The 18,189-nt window shown below is 32.4% G+C and overlaps 1 protein-coding gene across 5 annotated transcripts in view; it reads right to left on the bottom strand.

Moving 5' to 3' along the window:
• Positions 1-16,207, bottom strand: part of LOC133200278 (anoctamin-4-like) — a 40,252-nt gene extending 24,045 nt beyond the window's left edge. For 2 of the 5 annotated variants that reach the window (XM_061336093.1, XM_061336095.1), the window contains exons 1-6: positions 15,949-16,207; positions 12,729-12,803; positions 6,097-6,180; positions 5,613-5,680; positions 5,199-5,216; positions 1,977-2,039 (exon numbers count right to left, since the gene is read on the bottom strand). In XM_061336093.1, coding sequence (XP_061192077.1) covers positions 1,977-2,039; positions 5,199-5,216; positions 5,613-5,680; positions 6,097-6,180; positions 12,729-12,803; positions 15,949-15,994 — 354 coding nt within the window. In that variant the 5' untranslated portion in view covers positions 15,995-16,207. The remainder of the gene's footprint in view (positions 1-1,976; positions 2,040-5,198; positions 5,217-5,612; positions 5,681-6,096; positions 6,181-12,728; positions 12,804-15,948) is intronic. The other 3 variants (XM_061336096.1, XM_061336094.1, XM_061336097.1) reach the window with 3 other exon arrangements.
• Between the last annotated feature and the right edge of the window lie 1,982 nt (positions 16,208-18,189).

The following is an 18,189-nucleotide window of genomic DNA, read 5'->3' as shown; positions in this document are numbered from 1 at the left end:
ATATTCACAGTAGTTCCACTCATTGTTCTGATTGTCAAATTTCAAGCAATATTTAATATTCCATCAATAACATTAACCAATCAAAGTTTCCCACATTAATTCTAAAATGTACATTTGTGTAATGAATGTAATGTTTCATAATAGTTTCTGGTATGCAACTGTTACAGTAGATGGTAATAAGCCAGGGAATATTTTAATGTGCATCCCAATATGTAACAGTGTAATTCCACAATTAAACAAATATCACACTGCAAGTATCCTTAACAGTAGTATCCAGGGTCACAAATACATATTACTGAACTTTTTAAGGCAAGTCAAAATTTCTTTAATATTTTTTCCCTGTACAGTTAGTTTTGAAGGAAGTGTATCATTCTTAAAGTAAACATTCCAGATTCACTCAAGCTGAAAATGAACCTATAGCTTGCCTCAGCAGACACAACTAGAAAAGTTGACATATCCTTCGTTTACTCAGTATTTTGCTCAAGACTGCCTCTGGTGTAATAATATGATCGGATATACATAAACACCCACAGCTGACTAATAAACTGTTTGATCTACATGTACAGTCAGTTTATAAATACATGTAAAGCCACTGGACCTTCAATGTACAGACTTTGGGAAACAGATGCAATAAGCGATCAGAATTGGGTATTCATGCAAGAAACAGACAATTTGTAAATTCATATGCACCTGTACAATGTTTTTACCTAATCTTCTAAAAATGATTCAATTACTTCTGAGTAGAGCTCCCTAAAAAATGCAAGAAATGGTACTATAATTCTAGCACTCATTTCAATTTTAAAAGCATAACAATACATATTAAAAGATTTACTCTTAAATAATAATACAGTGAATGTTAAGTGAGGAAATTAACTTTCTTAGTAAGAGGAAGTAATAAAAATCTCCACTCAAAGGCTCTTCCCTAAGGAGTCACTATTGACCTTTCAACTCTCACAATCCACTGATTTTCAAACTGCAACCAGAAAATCTTCAAGGTTCAACCCCCCACTCCCATCCTCTATTGATTTTATTCCTTTAATGCTAATGGTTTTCCAAAGAAAAAGTTTACAATTTATGATAAATTTTCAAGCTATTTTGGCATACCTTCCTGGACAGAATTTGACAGAAATGACCTTTTTACTTGACAATTTTATATAGAAATGAGGGTCATTTATCCATGAGAGAGTTATCTCCCTTATCAGAGTGTACCAGGTAAATGAACCTTAAAATAGCTGAATGCTTTACAGAAATCATGTCAATCTGACCCCATATTAACAGCCATGTTAAAAGTGAAAAAGGTCAAGATAACGAACAGTGACCTGATTTTAATTAAGGGATTAGTGTCTATATATAAGAGCAGGTGTACTTGGAGAATAACTCAAACAAATGCCACATTTGCCACGATGAAATAAAATGTTGCCATAAAAATAGAGAACACAATTCTCTATAAAAAGCCCCTCTTTCAGGGAGAGACAGAGAGAAAAGGAAATCTTAAAAAATTTAATGAGAAACTGCAAGATACCAAATCTGAACCAAAAAAAATGGATTATTGCTATGTTCCAGATGAGATGAATTAATGATTTGTATATTATGTGTGCTGATTAAAATTTAAATACAAATTTTTTACTTTATCTGATATGCACAATGTAGTCAACAACTAATTTAGCTTTACTCTAATCTAAGCATTCATCTGTCATAATAATCATAAAATGTATCAAATGAGCATTATATCACAATTCACTAAATGCATATGCCATTATCCATTTTTAAATTACCTAAAATAATTATCAGAGGCGACATCCATATTGTTGACGTCATATACTTCATTCATACTACAATTCTCTTAAGCAATTAAAAAAATACTAGAGACATTGACAACAGACAAGCAAACATACAAACAGCACTGCCTAACACTGAGAGACTCTAAAAATACATATGCTGACAACACCAGTTTGAAGATGAAATGGACCAATCACCTGCTGAGCATATCTGTCAATCAAATTAGTCTCCTCCTCCTTCTCCACCTTAGCCCCGCCCTCCTAAATTCAATATTCAGATACAAAGGCAATGTGAGATGCTAAGCTTTAAGTACATTGAATGACGCCAGCATTTGTCCCTTTCGCCAAGATTAAATAAACAGACATTTAGTTAATTTTGATTTGTATGAATTGGTTGAAAAATATAAGACATCATGCACTGGATTCTATACACCGCACTTGATCCTGTTAGTAAAATAAAATGATCATTATCATATATATGGGTAGAGACATTGATATCTCAAATTTAATATCAATAAAATTAATCATTCCAAACCAATCAGAAGCTGTTAGGTTCTTCAGACATTTTCTAATCTTGAGATATCAATGTCAGTCCACATGATATATAAAACAATGAAAATTGTTTGACTTTGTGTTTTATTTTCTTCTTATAATTATATCTTTGTCATTATAATTTCACATAACAGAAGAGAAAAGGTTCTACTTCTAGTAATGTAAAAGTTGTGGATAAAAAAACAAAAGACAGAGAAACAGACAGATACCTCCCCCAGCTCCCCCTTTCCCCAAAAATAAATTTTGAGACACAAAAGATGCTAGACAAAAACTGAATTCTAATTCTGAGTCCAGACCTAAATATTAAAACATAGATACAAGAGTAAAGAGATTCTTATTCCCTGTACATTTTAAAAATATACTATAAAGTTATCAGATAGTACCTGTATAACTATAATTTAATACATTGTTTATTCAGAAGGGCAGTTTCTTTATGAATACTTATGCTTACTAGCAATGATGTAATTTCAAAGACGTTTCACAAATACCCTTGCCTGAATCAGTGTAATCATGACATTATCAACTTTTATTCATAAGAACCTCCATTTCCTTTTACTGCACAAGACTGTATGCTTGCAAAAATTTCATTCTTGCATATATAATTATTTTGTTATACAGTCAAACCTCAATATCTGGAACTCAATGGGACCTAGAAAAATCTTCAAGAAATCCAAGGAATCAAGATATCCAGTGTAAAACACTTAAGAATATGAGATTGGGACTTCCAAATCACTTCAACATTTCCATGGTATTTGAAGTATCTATGTTCGAGATACTAAAGTTCAACTGTATAACAATATCCAGAAATCATGAAAATGTTGTCTAGCTTATAAATAGCAAATAACTTTCTAGTGAAAATAAGGTATCGTGAAAATTTGATGATCTACAGTAATGTAATTGTTCACATCTAAACCAATAGTCTAAGATACACCTCTAAATAATTTCACTTTCAAGATGATATTGATACTTTATGATGAAACTTACAACGTAATTAGTGCGTGTTAGTCTAAAGCATTGGGAATTTTAACAGCAGCAGGATGCCAAATATGGAGAGAAAGATGTGGGCGTAATTTTACAATATGCATAAGCAGCAACTGATCATCTGATAGAAATGAAACACAAAGTACAAGCAACTTTCATTTGTGTAAAAGATATGCGATATTGGCTAAAGATATCTAAATCTTAACTCAAAGAATGTACAGTCAAATCTGTAGAAATTGCAAGTCATGAGAAAACTCAATTCAATTTCAATTTATTTTCAATTATAAAGTGAAAAAGTGTCAAAATGACATTGCCCCCCCCCCCACCTGTTTCCTTTCAAGGACTTTGAGAATAATTATTCTCTGATTCCTCATAAATATCATGTGTGTTTTCCTCCTCAACTTGTTAATACTGGGTAGCTTTTCCTATCCTTAAAACTGTAAATCTACAAGACCCTTTACTTTAAGAGGAAACTCCTGGATCCACCCCTGTAATTGCTTCAACTGAAAAGTTGCCGATTTCTAATTTGACTGTACATTACAGGACTGGATAGAATGGTAGGTATGCTCTTTACCATTTCTTCTTCTGCCAATAAACTGGCAGTGTCGTTTGTATTAACCTGTAGATAAAAATCAGCTTTATTAGTCATTTCTTCCTTATTTTTTGTACAGACCTGTATCTGGCCAATAAAATCAGATACAGTTTTTAGTAAAGGCAATAAAACATGGCTCTACAAATTTTAATTAATACAGTACAACCTTTTTATCTTGAACTTTGATATGTTGAATAGCAGGGACATATTAGAGTCCGTGGTCCCATGCAACCAAACTATGAGATCAAAGTTGAAATTCACTTGAAATTTTTAATCCCCTAAAGTTACTCATTTTTTAAGTGAACGATTGCAACATTTATATGATATCATATGCCCTAATTACACTGAATTAATTTCCACAAAATGCTCTTTTACACCTCACATTTTCTTTAAGGTGCACATTATGTTAAATTTGATGGCATTTCTTGATCAAACCCAATATTCACAAACAAAACTCATTCTAGTAGTCAATATGCATAAAACTGCTACATAATAATCTTATAACTCCCAATTATACTTGTTCAACAAATCATATGCAACATACCACAAAACTCTGGACAAGACTGTACATTGTGTTTAGTTGTATCTCAGTGACTAGGTTTTTTGTATCTCACTTTTCATGAGTAGTGAGTGAATTGCATGTAATGAGACAACTTTCCATAATTTGTCCCGACAGTAAATTCTTTTATGGCTTCATATACTGTGGAATCATTAAACTTTTGGAGGATTCAATTTTCAGGATTTCATGTTTAACCTTCACCAAAATTTAACAAACAAATATAAAAACAAAAGACAAAATTACATCCCAAGTCAACTGATAAATTTTAATCAATCCATGAAAATTGGTCCCAACAGTAGATATGACTCTACGGCAGCATACATCAGACAGTCACACTGACAAAAGCCAGGAATATAGTCTATCTGTGTCATATACATGGTGTGTTATAGATGAATGGTGTCGCCATATACATTACACAAGCGGCAGGTTACATATAACAAAATCAAATTCATTGTAATTTACTGAATACTGAAGTATACACATCAGGTGTAAAATAACTAACATCCTGAATTGCAATGAAAGCCACACTGTTATATAACTGAGTTATTCAACAGGAAACTATGTGTGTAAAATTATGTTTGAATTATGAAAATGTTCAACAAGCATTTAACTTATCTTAAGGTTTACGAAATAGAGCTGTATACATTCGCATTAAAGCTGATTGAATTAAATGACATGCAGAATGGTGAAAAAATACAAAATACATTGGCGTGACCTTATTGTACCGAAAACGTACCTCCTCCTGGGGCTCAATCTGAATTGCATGTAAATTCAAATTAGGAGAGCTTATTTGGAAATTGTTAATTAGCTTTATATAGATGTTGAAATGAATTCAGATCTGCAAATGCTACACAAATATCACACAGATTAATTCACTCACAATATATGATTTTTATCATATTAACTGTTAAATATTTGTTAATTATTAATTTCTAGGGAAAATTTTGATTTATGGTACTTATTTGGATAGAAAACTGTATTAACAAGAGGTGATTTTCATCCAAAACAACTAAAATTACTTGTTAATTAATTAACAAGTGAGTAAAAGTTACTGAACACAATTAGAAATACACGTAAATAAGTAAAAGTGTATTCAGGAATTGTACACACTGTACATGTAAAAGAGAGAGAACTCCTGAGTGTTACTTACCTGAGGGGAGTCCATGTTAACTTCCACAGAGTTATCTTCCCTGTCCTTTTCTTTCATCTCATCTTGAACTGTAAAACATGGTCAAATCCTTTTATATATATTTTTTGTGCAACTTTTTCTCTAATATGCAAGAATCTATAGACTGAGCCTAACTGACATTGTTTTCTTGCTTATATGAGCATTTTTCTCAAGGAGATCAGCTAGCTGTCACGAGAGCAATTATTGGAAGCTTTGTTCTAAAATCACATTGATGAAAATTTCTTTAACCCTTTTCTTTCTAGTCCGTACTTGCTACAGTATGCCCTTTGGTTATTTTTCATTGAACATCACAACACAACTTGATAATCTTCAAACAAAAGTAGTTTGAACAATGTACACTCCAGACTTGGAAAGCTGTGTACATGGAAACAATTATTAATAAATTGAAAACTTAAAACTTTCCATCTATAAATTTCAATTTTTTTCCAAAGTTCTTTGACCTTACCATGACCTTCGAACCCTATGGGAGCAGAATTTGATCCTGGCACTGAGGGGTACATGTGTGGCTCAGGACCACCTGGAGCAACCTCTACAAAACACAAAACATATATATTCTGTATTTTAATTACATTTAGAGTACAATCAATTACAGTAAAACTTGTTTAGTACAAACACAAATATAGCGAACTTACGGACAAAGCGAAGTTTTCTGCAATCCCCAGTGAAATTCTGATCAATTCCTTGTAAAATTTTACAGATAAATTGAACTCAGATATAGCAAATTTACAGTTATAGGGAACTGATTCTGTATCCTAGAAGTTAAAAATAACGAAATTTACATCTTTTATAGGAAATTTCAAAGAGCTTAATTTTTAAACTATTGAACTGACCTTGATTTTGTAAGACAGTAACTATTTATATTTAGAATTCTATTAATCCAAAATCTTTTGAACTCCAAGGTAAATTTTATATTTTATACTTCCCTAAATACATATGAGGTCATACTTGAAGGAAAAAAATCTATATAATAATGCAAATTCCCTTTGTAAACTTTAACGAATTTGTTATACGGATATTATAACAAATTACGGATATAGCACAGTAAATTTGCAGGTCCCCAGAATTTCGCTATAACCAAGTTTTACTGCAATAGGATTTTTTCTACTTCTGGCTCCAAATGGCCATGCAAGGCCATATATTAAACCATGAACAGACTTAAGTCAAAATTTAGTTTTGGAATATCTTGATTTTATGTAACAAACATGTTTAAAAAGTTGCAAGTTTCTATAAATATAATATTCAGATACATGCAAACACTGTGAATAAAATTTTGTATTATTTTCAAAATTATTTCAAAAGTAATACTACATGTAGTAAAAATATGACTCCAGTCTCTTCTCAGATTATGGTCTTGAGGTCTGATGAGTTAACTAAATTTATCATCACGTCAATATAATAATATATACAATGTACCTCAAATATCTGTCCCATAGTATTACTGGGATATGCTCAGATGATTCACTTATTTAACAAGCATTCTGAGAGTATTGCATTAGCAATACTAGTCCCCTACCGGCAAGTGTAATCTGGTTCCCGTTAAGAATTGAAAATGCCATAATTCCGTCAAAAATTAATGAAGCCGGACAAAATTCAAACTTGATGTACAACTAATCAAGGTAAAACCACGTACCAAAAATCAGCTCAATATCTACAAGCGTTTAGAAGAAAATTGCGGAAAACCCGTAAAAATTGAAAAGGCCGTAATTCCGTCAAAAATCAATGAAATGGAACGAAATGCAAACTTAATCTGTAACTCATCAAGATACACTCACATACCAAAATTCAGCTCAATATCTGCAAGCATTTAGGAAAAAAGTGCGGAAAACCAAGTGGGACAGACTGACAGACAGACAGAGGGACAGACAGACAGACGGACAGACTCAGAGGAAACCTATAGTCTCCTCCGGTTTCACCAGTAGGGGACTTAAAATTCTCTCATTCATGAATTCAGAGTTATCCCCCTTTTCACAGAGCATTTGTTGTTACATGTATGTGGATTAAAAACATAAACATCTTTTTGCATTTTACAGGAAATGTAGAAAATAACTGCCATAGTTCCCTACAGCAGGCAAACAGGAATATATCTTATACAGCTGTGTAAATATTAGGAACTTCCTGATGTACAAGCAAAGCAAGGGAAACATTACCAACTGCCCTAAAAATAACTAGTTCATATAAACAAATATTTATGTTAGAGAGATGTCAAATCTTAACAATCATAATCTATTTATTATGTGAAATGATTTTTTCACAATAAGATACATATTATATGAACATATAAGCCTGGTGAGTAATGAAATATATAAAGATCTGGGATATCATTTATATGTGTTTTGTTGCTGGTCATAGAATACTACTAGTTCTTATTACTGAGAGTCCTAAATTTACACAAGGAATTATTTGTTGTGTACATGTAATTTCGCAAGAAGCAATACTCAGTATTGAAAATTATATTGCTTTTTTTATATTGTGAAAATAAAGTAATTTTTAGTCAACTATTGATCCTCTTGGAAATTCATCTTCTTGCCATTTGATGTCTTAACAGGTCTTTGTAATGTTAAATTCTCGAGCAAAATATTTATAAGGAATCTATAATACATACAGTACAGTACATATAGTTTGAAAATTTGACCTAAATTACCTTAGGTTGCAGACATACTAATGGGTAATTTAAGGTCAGATGACACGTTCCTAAAAAATATATAATATTTCCCGAGTATTTGTCATTGATGTATACGTACTTAAACAATTTTCCTCACAAAAAATTGAGGTACTTTACCAGGCATTTGGATAAGATACCAAAGGGTTATATTTCTTATATAATCCTTATGGGTAATCCTCTGAATGGCCTATGTCACGATTTTTGGTGTACTTATATTTAAAAGCATATTGTAAACAATGTAGAAATCACAAGAGAATGACAATTATGAATATGTTTTGATTTAATACCAAGAGATACAAAACATAATTTGAGGAACATGTCGTGTGACCTTAATATGCTATCTTGTGCCAAATATCCCTTCTAATGATTCTCCATGACAGAATTCTAGACATGACTGGAATTCTACAATTTCACTCATTGCATGTTTCCTTGACCTTTTAAAAAGTGGATATCGGCCTGGATAGCTCAGTCAGTAGAGCACATGACTAGTGATACAGGGGTCCCAGGTTCGATTCCCAGTCCAGCCATACATTTTCTCCTTTCCTGTAACACTAAATATCCTTGCATTTAAACCTTAAAATATGTGTCATTCAATTCTGTCTGCCAAACAGCAAGCCTTCATACTACTTACATATGTACATGTTACGGTCTTATGGACAGGATTCTAGTTGTGGACAGAAAAAAAGACAAAACAACAGCGGAGCCAAAAAACAATAACCCCTCCCCAATCATTCATCTCAATCTCAGGGCATGAATATACCCTGCATCATCATGCTAAACACCCACCCCACCCCAAAATCTTCTACTTCAGGGGCATATTAGACAGAATCTTTCTCTTCATGCTGAAAGCATTCACATATTGTCTTTGATAGCAACAAATATCTTCTGGAGGAAAATTGTGATAAAATTAAAGCAAAATTTTAAAAAATACAATTTTTGCTATTGAATGGCACTGTACAAGTAAAAGAAAATGTAATACTTACTTGCATGGTGAATCCCATGACTCATTTTTAAAATTATTAGAAATCTGACAAATGTCTTATAAGAAAAAAAATTCTTATATTCTTCAGCTCTGTCAAACAATCATGTACTACATAATGAAAATTCCATCCCAATCAAAGAATCAGATGTCAAGATTTTTCCTTTCAATCACCATGGAAAAAGCAACACTTTGGATTATATTTCACCGATAATAATTCGTCACATAATTATAGACCTGGATTCCCTACATTATATGTTTGTGTATAAATCCTTGCCTAACTACCTGACTATTCCACTTTTAACTTTTAGATAAGCAACGACTTTATCTGACATAAAAAAAATATTCAGGTTCGGAAAACTGCCTAATGTAGCATATTGGTGTTTTTCAATATATCACTGTCATGCTGTTTCTGTAATGAAATTGCCTTAATCCATAGAATGTGATGCTGAATTAATAAGCTTAAATGTCAAATAATCATGTATGACCATAAAATATATCACAAAAAATGTAATAATGGGGATGCTGGGCCTAATTTCTCCCACCCTTCAAAAGCCTATGGGCATGCAACATCTCTCTTTTTCTACTTAGATTGCACTTTTATTGAAAATTATTTACACATAAAATGCATCATCATCATGTTGACTTTTAGATAATTATACATTAATCTTTCCTGAGTAAGCAGTTTTTTTTTCAAACAATTGTTGGAAAAAATAAATAATTATAATTTGAGCATGCAGGTTCAAGAAATAAAATTCATTTTAGAAAATAAAACAATGCAGGATTCTTAATCAATTTATTTTTCTTTTTTTCTAATAACAGGAACCACACCCAATTAAAGTTCCTCTATAATTCTGAGGCCTGTCCAACAGAGCAAACGTTCGCAAGTGGTCGCATAAATTCCTTATCTTTCCAACAGAATTGTTTGTGAGCGCTCGTGAGCGTTCGCTCTGTTGAACAGGCCTCTGGTACAATACACATGCATATTGAAATATGTAATTGTGCCATTATGATACTTCAATCATATATCAAACCAACATTTGCAGCAACAAGAAAGGAAGGTCAGTTTTCCATTAAAAAAAATGCAGTCTTTAAAATCAGCCAGATTATTATCAATACATAATAAAATACATCACTCATGTAGCTTACTTATTTAAAAGATTACCGGTATATACATCTAAATACATGTACGTACCTAGAATAGATAAGCTCACAGAGTAAAAAATAATACAAAATCGGAAGAAACTTTAAGCTAGCTCAGCTGACCTTGGATCATTTGATCTGCAGAATACATTTATAAGATCTAAACTATAATAAACCTTGACCTTGATCAAAGCTCACCTGTTAATTCCACATAGCCATCCATCCCTAACCACCCTTCAAATTATCTACACAAATTTATAAATTTCTCTCTTAAATCTCTCTAGTTAAACTGAATGTAACCTGAATTCCTGGAGAGTTTACATGTTAATAGGGAAGGGAGGCTAATTTAATGTGTAGATGTGTATACATGTAGACATATCCTTCAGATGAACAAGGATGGACTCTGATAAACTTGGACTTGATTACTCAAACACAACAAATCAACGCCCAGTGATTTATTACAAATAACCACAGAAGTGTAACAAGTGAATTGTGTGTATATTATTTATATCTACATGAAGGTGAAGTTTATTCAAGTAAATCCAAGCATGAAATATTTCTCTGACCCCTCCCAAGCAAGACCAAACTTTAGAGAAGAAAAACACTTAAAAAATGTGCTTTACTAATTTCTGAATACATGACTATATTCAATTCAATCCTAAAGTTATATATTTATTAATACATATACCGTATGTAGCGTGAATACATGGAGTTCAGAGTTCCTTTTATAGAAATATAATATCTATATGTAAATTATTCGTTAACAAAAATTTTGATTCTCTACAAATTCATGGCTATAAATTGTGATCATATTATAAGCTTCCATAGTATAAAGACACTTGACTGTGTAATTATCCAAACCTCACAAGATGCAGAGCTGGAAATCTTAGAGGTAAAAATACCTATTAATGCATACATGTACTTTACAAAGAAGCACAATTGATGCCAGCTGACATATTAATTTCTTTTACAACTAACATATTTCAAAATCTAATTTCAATGGTTTAACACTATTTAGTCTGATAACCCTTGCATAAAAAGGATGCATAAAAAAATTGCCACTCTAAGATCTGTCTTATCAGATAAACTATATAGCTCTGATTTCGTCTGAAACTGGGGGCAAGTATGAATCAGGTGCCTCGTCACTCAAAAGGCTTAAAAAAACATGAATGATAAAATTGTGTAGGTGGAATAACAAAATCTGTACACTTCAGATGTACATTTCATGACTGTACATTACAACTGGGTTTGTGAGATTATATACAGCAGTAACTATATGGGCAGTATCCATACTCTTAGAACTTATGTCATTCTATATACTAAGGTCAGAGATATGTTCATCATTGTTAAATGAATACTTATTATAAAATGTTATTAATTTACTTGATTTCTCTCATTTAGAATAAGAAGAAATATCATGTATCTTGTCAGTTAATAAAAGTTCCTATCTATACCAATTAATGCACATGAAAAATCAATGCACCACTTTCAATAATGTATAGATATCAGGCTATGCTGAATAAATCACACTCTTAATATTTGCATTCAACAGTTTATCCAGTGAATAGCCAAACAAATTAACTGTAGATGTATAAATATAATACATGTAAAGTTAGTGAAAACTTTCAATACTTAAGCTGTGTTACTAGCATGTACCTCAACTGACACATAAATTTATGGTGTTTTACTAGAATCGCAGCTGTTTATAAATTATAGTGACACAATTGTGTCATACCAGTGACCAGGTCATTACATATATAAACAGTCCACAATACCATACCTGGCTGCATGTTACAGGTATACAGGGAGGTACAATTTTCTAAATCTATTAACTGCCTTTGGACAAGAAAATAAACTGCTAAGTTCAGTTTTACAAAAGAACTTACCTGGTAATATGACAAAGACCCAAAATTTTAGTTGATCATAAAATCTTGCAAAGTTAAAATTACTATGTTAAAATTGCTTGCATAAATATGTCTTATTCTAAATTCTTTTGAAAGATTAAAACCATTTTCAAATAATGTAAATTAAAAAGTAATTTGCAAAATTTCATTTTTGTCTTAGTCAATAGTTTTTTGCATGTTTGTTTTGTTTTGTTGTTTTTTTTTTTTTTTTTTTTGGGGGGGGGGGGGGGGGGTTTTGTTTGTTTGTTTTTTTTTTGTATAAAGGTGCCTGGGTCTAATACTGTGATTCACCTGGTTGACCCAGGTCTAAAATTTGACCCTACCTGGTTGACCCAGGTCTAAATTTGTGACCCTACCTGGTTGACCTAGGTCTAAAATTATGACCCTACCTGGTTGAGCTCCGGATGGGGGGTACCCTGGGTAGCTGACATCTATCTGGGTCACATTGATCAGAGCAGGGTCCCCTACAAGTGAGTCAATAACACATGTATATGTTCTTGAAATTAGTCATAAATAGTTACATATCTTACTTCTATAATGCCATTAAAGTATAATAGTTACATGTACCATAAATATATAGTATTACAATCAATCCTCATTATCTAGAACTCGATGGGACCTAGAAAAAAAATGGAGCTATACCTGAGGTTTAGAAATACTGAGTTTAAGGAGTACAAAATAGATAAGCCAATTTTTTCCTGAAATTCAAATTGTTTGAAACTTTGAAGAACCAGTAGATGATGCCAAAGTATTTCCCTTGACCTCTAAATATGACCTTGACCTTTACTGTACATAAAGCATGGAGACTCCTCATACATATGTCCAAATATTTAAAATTTTACAAATGGTTAAATCACATGTAGATGATAACATTCTAGTAAATGTAGGCTCCAGAATGTCCAATATATATGATGTCTCAATTTGTTTTGTTTTGTTTTTTGTTTTTTTTAACAGAGTAGGGTACATTCATGTCACATTTTATATTTTTCCTTCCAAAAATAATTGATTATTGACATTAGAGTGATTTTATTTTTTTTTCCTGGCATGTTTTAGAAGAAATGAGTTAAAAACTGATTTCTCAGGTGTTATCTTTTGTACTACCTTTAAATACAACAATAAGAAGTGGTTGGGACTTTCACCTCACTTCCACATATTCATGGTATCCGAGACATCAAAGTTCAACCATATATATATATATATATAATATATGTATGTATGTATGTATGTACATGTATGTATGTATTTTTTATTTTAATTATCAAATGCACTGAAATTCACAAAAACATGAAAAAGATCAAATTCTAAAGTCCAATATGATAAAATGCAATGCTGTTATTACATAATTTTTATGTCACATTAATTCAGTTATTATCGAATGCCTCATTCAACTGATATGTACTATGAGGGCTTTATCAGTGCATCAGAAATTCATTATCTAGATTCCATTACATATAACAAGGAAATGGGAGTCTCATTGATAACTGTGACTAACAAGAGCAAAAAGCTATCAGTGTCCTTGTATGGATTTTAATCTTTTAATGATTTCCTGGATCTCTACAAATAATTGTTTATTAGCCCGCAATGTAGGGCCCTCCGAGAGATTGATCTTCACTCCAGAGATTCCAGGGGAAAAAACATGAGCAGTCTGTTAGGGGAATGTTGATCAATTATCACATTTGTCTTCAAAAAATCTAATAAATGATTTATCATGATGATCAGATGACATTTTTTTTTGTTTTTTATGCTCGGCTGTAATACTAGCATGACAATTTAGTATTACAATTTTATGAGATAAAGAAGATTTAGAAAGAATTATATTAACGAGATAGAGAGAGAGAGAGAGAGAGAGAGAAAGAGACAAACATGGAACAAGATGTGTGAGAGAGAGAGGGGAATAGTCAAGAATGAAAGAAAGAAAAAGGAGAGATACAGACAAGAGAGTAATGAATATCCTTAGTATCCATAGTTACTGTATCTGAATGTGAATAACATTTAGAAAACATTCTTATCAATAGCTTGCTTTTTCAGGTGTTGCTGACAAATGAGATGACATAAGCTTAACATTTTGATCATAAGAAACATTGTTTGCACCAACTAAACTTGGTGAAATATATGCGATTTTCCTCTGTTAAGCTTGTTCTGGTGTGAAATATACAGTCTATGTCACTTTTTTACCGCTCCGTGTGACGAAAATGTAAGACGTCACCAGCTATTGAAATAAAGTCCAAGGTATTGAAAGATTTGTAATATGTACCACCAGCACATTCCTTTGGAGTACCTAACATATCACATAGCTATACCGTTTACAGTATGTAACAAGTGAATAAGTACACTTTGTATCTACAATTTCCTGTATGCATGCTTCAGACAAATAAATGAAGTGCCGGGATAGATCTACAAAGCATAACAAAACGTATATATATAGTTTATACATACAAGCGTAGTCTCTGACATGTAGGCATTAGTTAATATGAATGAAAAAACACAGAGGAAGAAATAAACATACTGTATAGATATATTAAACATATACATGTACTTACTGCTACTTACATGTACTTGTGAACACAGTAATTCAATTTGTTTTATAGCAATTTACTGTACGAGGAAATTGAAACAAAATTAGTACAAAATGTGCATTATCTAGGAACGGAAGAATGTATCTAGTTTACATTTGTCAAGACAAGAATTTATAACTTTTAATTAATACGTCAAAAAAGTTATTTAAAAAAACTGTCAGTGCACATTTGTATATTATAAAACTATTCTCACAGGAAAGTTACTTGTACTTTTATGTAGAATATTGTGTCAAAGGTTCAAGATAATTCAGAGTTTAGAGCAATAAACGGACCTCAGAAACAAGAACGATAACATATATAAGCAAAAAACAAAACAAAAAAAAACGAAATTTGTATTCTGTTGATTTAATTCACCTGCGAATAGAGCTTTCAATAACCTCAACACCTGGATTGTCACCTAACCATGTATGTACAGTAGCGATTCATACAGCTTCGTTCTGTTTTTTATCGCACAATACAGTACAGTACATAATACACTGTCCAGCCTGTTGACACTAAACTGACCCCCAGGGCAAAGATGTCTCCATACAATACGATGGAACATACAGACTGGACAGTCGAGCAGCTGTATTGATTTCTGAAGGGTTTTATGTTATCTTATGGAAATAGCCTGCCATTGCAGAATTATTACTTCCATGAATAAATTTTTACACAAAATTCACTTAAAATAATAAACTAAATTCATCACTACCCAGTCTCTATAAATACATGTATGCATGTGTGCATGTTTACCACATGTTTAACCACTCAAAGTAAAAAAGAAAGAAAAAGAAAAAAAGAAATATATTCTAAACATGGATTTTAAAAAGAATGTCATAAACTAGACGGACATACCATTTGTAAGGAATTATTTGTTCTGAATTTAGAACCTGCAAACAGAACCTAAACAAGGGTGTGAACATTTCGCAATCTCTGCAGACCGTACAACTCATACAAACAAAACTAGTGACAAGTCCGATAATAAACGTGTATCTAACTTTATATCTTTATAAAATCTTACTACGTCGATCTATATCTTGTACTTTTTGTTTACCTTTATTCTCTTCTTGTAATTCAAAACCAAGAGGTACTCTTTCCATGTCGAAACTCTCACGGACTGGATTGACAGTTCAGCCAGATTTATTAGTACCCCTTTTCTTCGCCCAAATGAATGCAAATCCCTCACTCTGTTACTGATATGTAAATCAATTCTCCCTCTTTAGCATTTGTAATATTCCCCGGCGCACTGAATTGCAGCGGTCCTTTTGTCAATATCTCTGGAGTTCCAAAACCTGTTTATATTTTGGCGAAAAAAAATATTGATTTTTGTTGGGAATTTGTTAACTCGTACAATTTTTATTCGAGTTACAACACTTAAAATTTGGTGAATAATGTAATTTGGTGAATAACTTTCTATTATTAATTATACATTAGGCCCCTTTTTGAAATTGATGTCTATCGTTTAGAAAAGAATTTTTAATATGAAGCAGAATTTATTATTAAATATACAATATCATATAGAATATTACAAATGCTAAAGAGGGATAATTGATTTACATATCAGTAACACATTGAGGGATTTACATGTACATTCATTTGGGCGAAGGAAAGGGGTACTAATAATTAAAAATCTTATACATGAGAAAAAGAAATTAAATCTCTTGCTGTGGCCTTCAACTCGATATTTAGATATATCGACGATGTATTATCAATTAAAAAAATATTTCCAGCAATGGTCAACACCAATTATACCGGCACATCTATAAGATTAACGCAAAAATCATTTCCAGATAATCATCACTACTGAATAAAAAAAATTACATTCTATTTCCAAGTATATACATGTATAACGAGAAAACAGAATAGGTTGATGTATCAGATATATCGAATAACTTCATTTTGGCATATAGTGGTGTACACTAATCCTAGACACAAATTTCTGACCAAATCTTTTTTCCTACAATTTTGCGAGTACATGTAATGCTAAGTAAATACAACTTTACAGGTATATGTGTCCAGATTAGTGTGACGGTACATGTACATACTGTCGTCGTCGACAATATGTAGCCAGCTTCACTGCACATATATTGTCATACATATTGTCGCCGGCGACAATATGTACCCACCTTCACTGCACATATTGTCATCCATCGATACATATTGTCGCCGGCGACAATATGTACCTAGACGAGCCCTTTTTTCCGCCTGCATAATGGACGACAAAATGTACAGTAACGCAACGGCACATATTGTCGTCGGCGACAATATGTACAGTGAACATTTGCACATATTGTCGCCGATATATTGTGTTGAAGAATATTTACTAAGGTCGTGAAGAGAGAGAGAGATCGACAAAGTGTATGAAAGAAAAATAAGTAAAGAAGATGTATTTATTTAGCATTACTCGCAAAATTGTAGGGAAAAAAAGTTTTGGTCAGAAATTGTGTCCGGGATTGGTGTACACACCACTATGATATGCCAAAATGGCGTTAAATTCGTGACATATCTGATACATCAGCCAGTTCTATTTTCTCGTTATACATGTATATACTTGGAAATAGAATGTTTTTTTTTTTATTCAGTAGTAATGATTACCTGGAAATGAGTTTTGCGTTATTCTTATGCATGTACGGTGTGACGACGAAAAGTGCCCCCCGTAGAATATTGACCGGGGAGGGGGGTCAAATTTCTACGTAGAAAAATGACCCCCCCCCCCGTCAATATTCTACGGCAAGTAGGGTCATTTTTCGACCGTAGAAAACCTTTCCAAGTCAGTAATTCTACGATTCCCTAGGGCTGAAAAAATAGCCCCATAGAAATCTGCCCCCTACCTTTTAACTACATTATACATAAAATGTATGGAGATAACGAACAGTATTCAAGCTCAAAAGTTCCATTAAACAATACAAATTTTGGAGCAGAGCAATCACGGACCTCTAAAACATCAGAAGTGGGATCAGGTGCCATGGAGGAGTGAGCATCCCCTGCTGACCGGTCACACCCGCCGTGTGCTCCTTGTCATGATCAGGAAATAACGGAAAAATCCGTCGACAATTCAGTGTGTAAATAATGGCCTAACAATTAGTATGAAAAACGTCAGTCAGCATTTGACTCAATGATAAATTGTATTTGCTGACGAAGGTCATTTGTATCGACCATAGAACTTACGAAATGACGACTTTAAACGAAACTGCTGATATTCTTGTTTCATCAACTTGTTTGTCAATAATTTACCTCGTTTTAGAAATTGAAGATACGTAGAGCATGCTCTTGCGTAACGAATCAACTGAGAGAT

This window comes from Saccostrea echinata, unplaced genomic scaffold (genome assembly GCF_033153115.1).
Source record: "Saccostrea echinata isolate AGI-Se365-2 ecotype Australia unplaced genomic scaffold, CSIRO_AGI_Sech_v1 ptg000038l, whole genome shotgun sequence".
Taxonomy (NCBI): domain Eukaryota; kingdom Metazoa; phylum Mollusca; class Bivalvia; order Ostreida; family Ostreidae; genus Saccostrea; species Saccostrea echinata.
The sequence above is the reverse complement of the archived record's forward strand: the minus strand, read 5'-3'. Positions and strand labels throughout refer to the sequence as shown.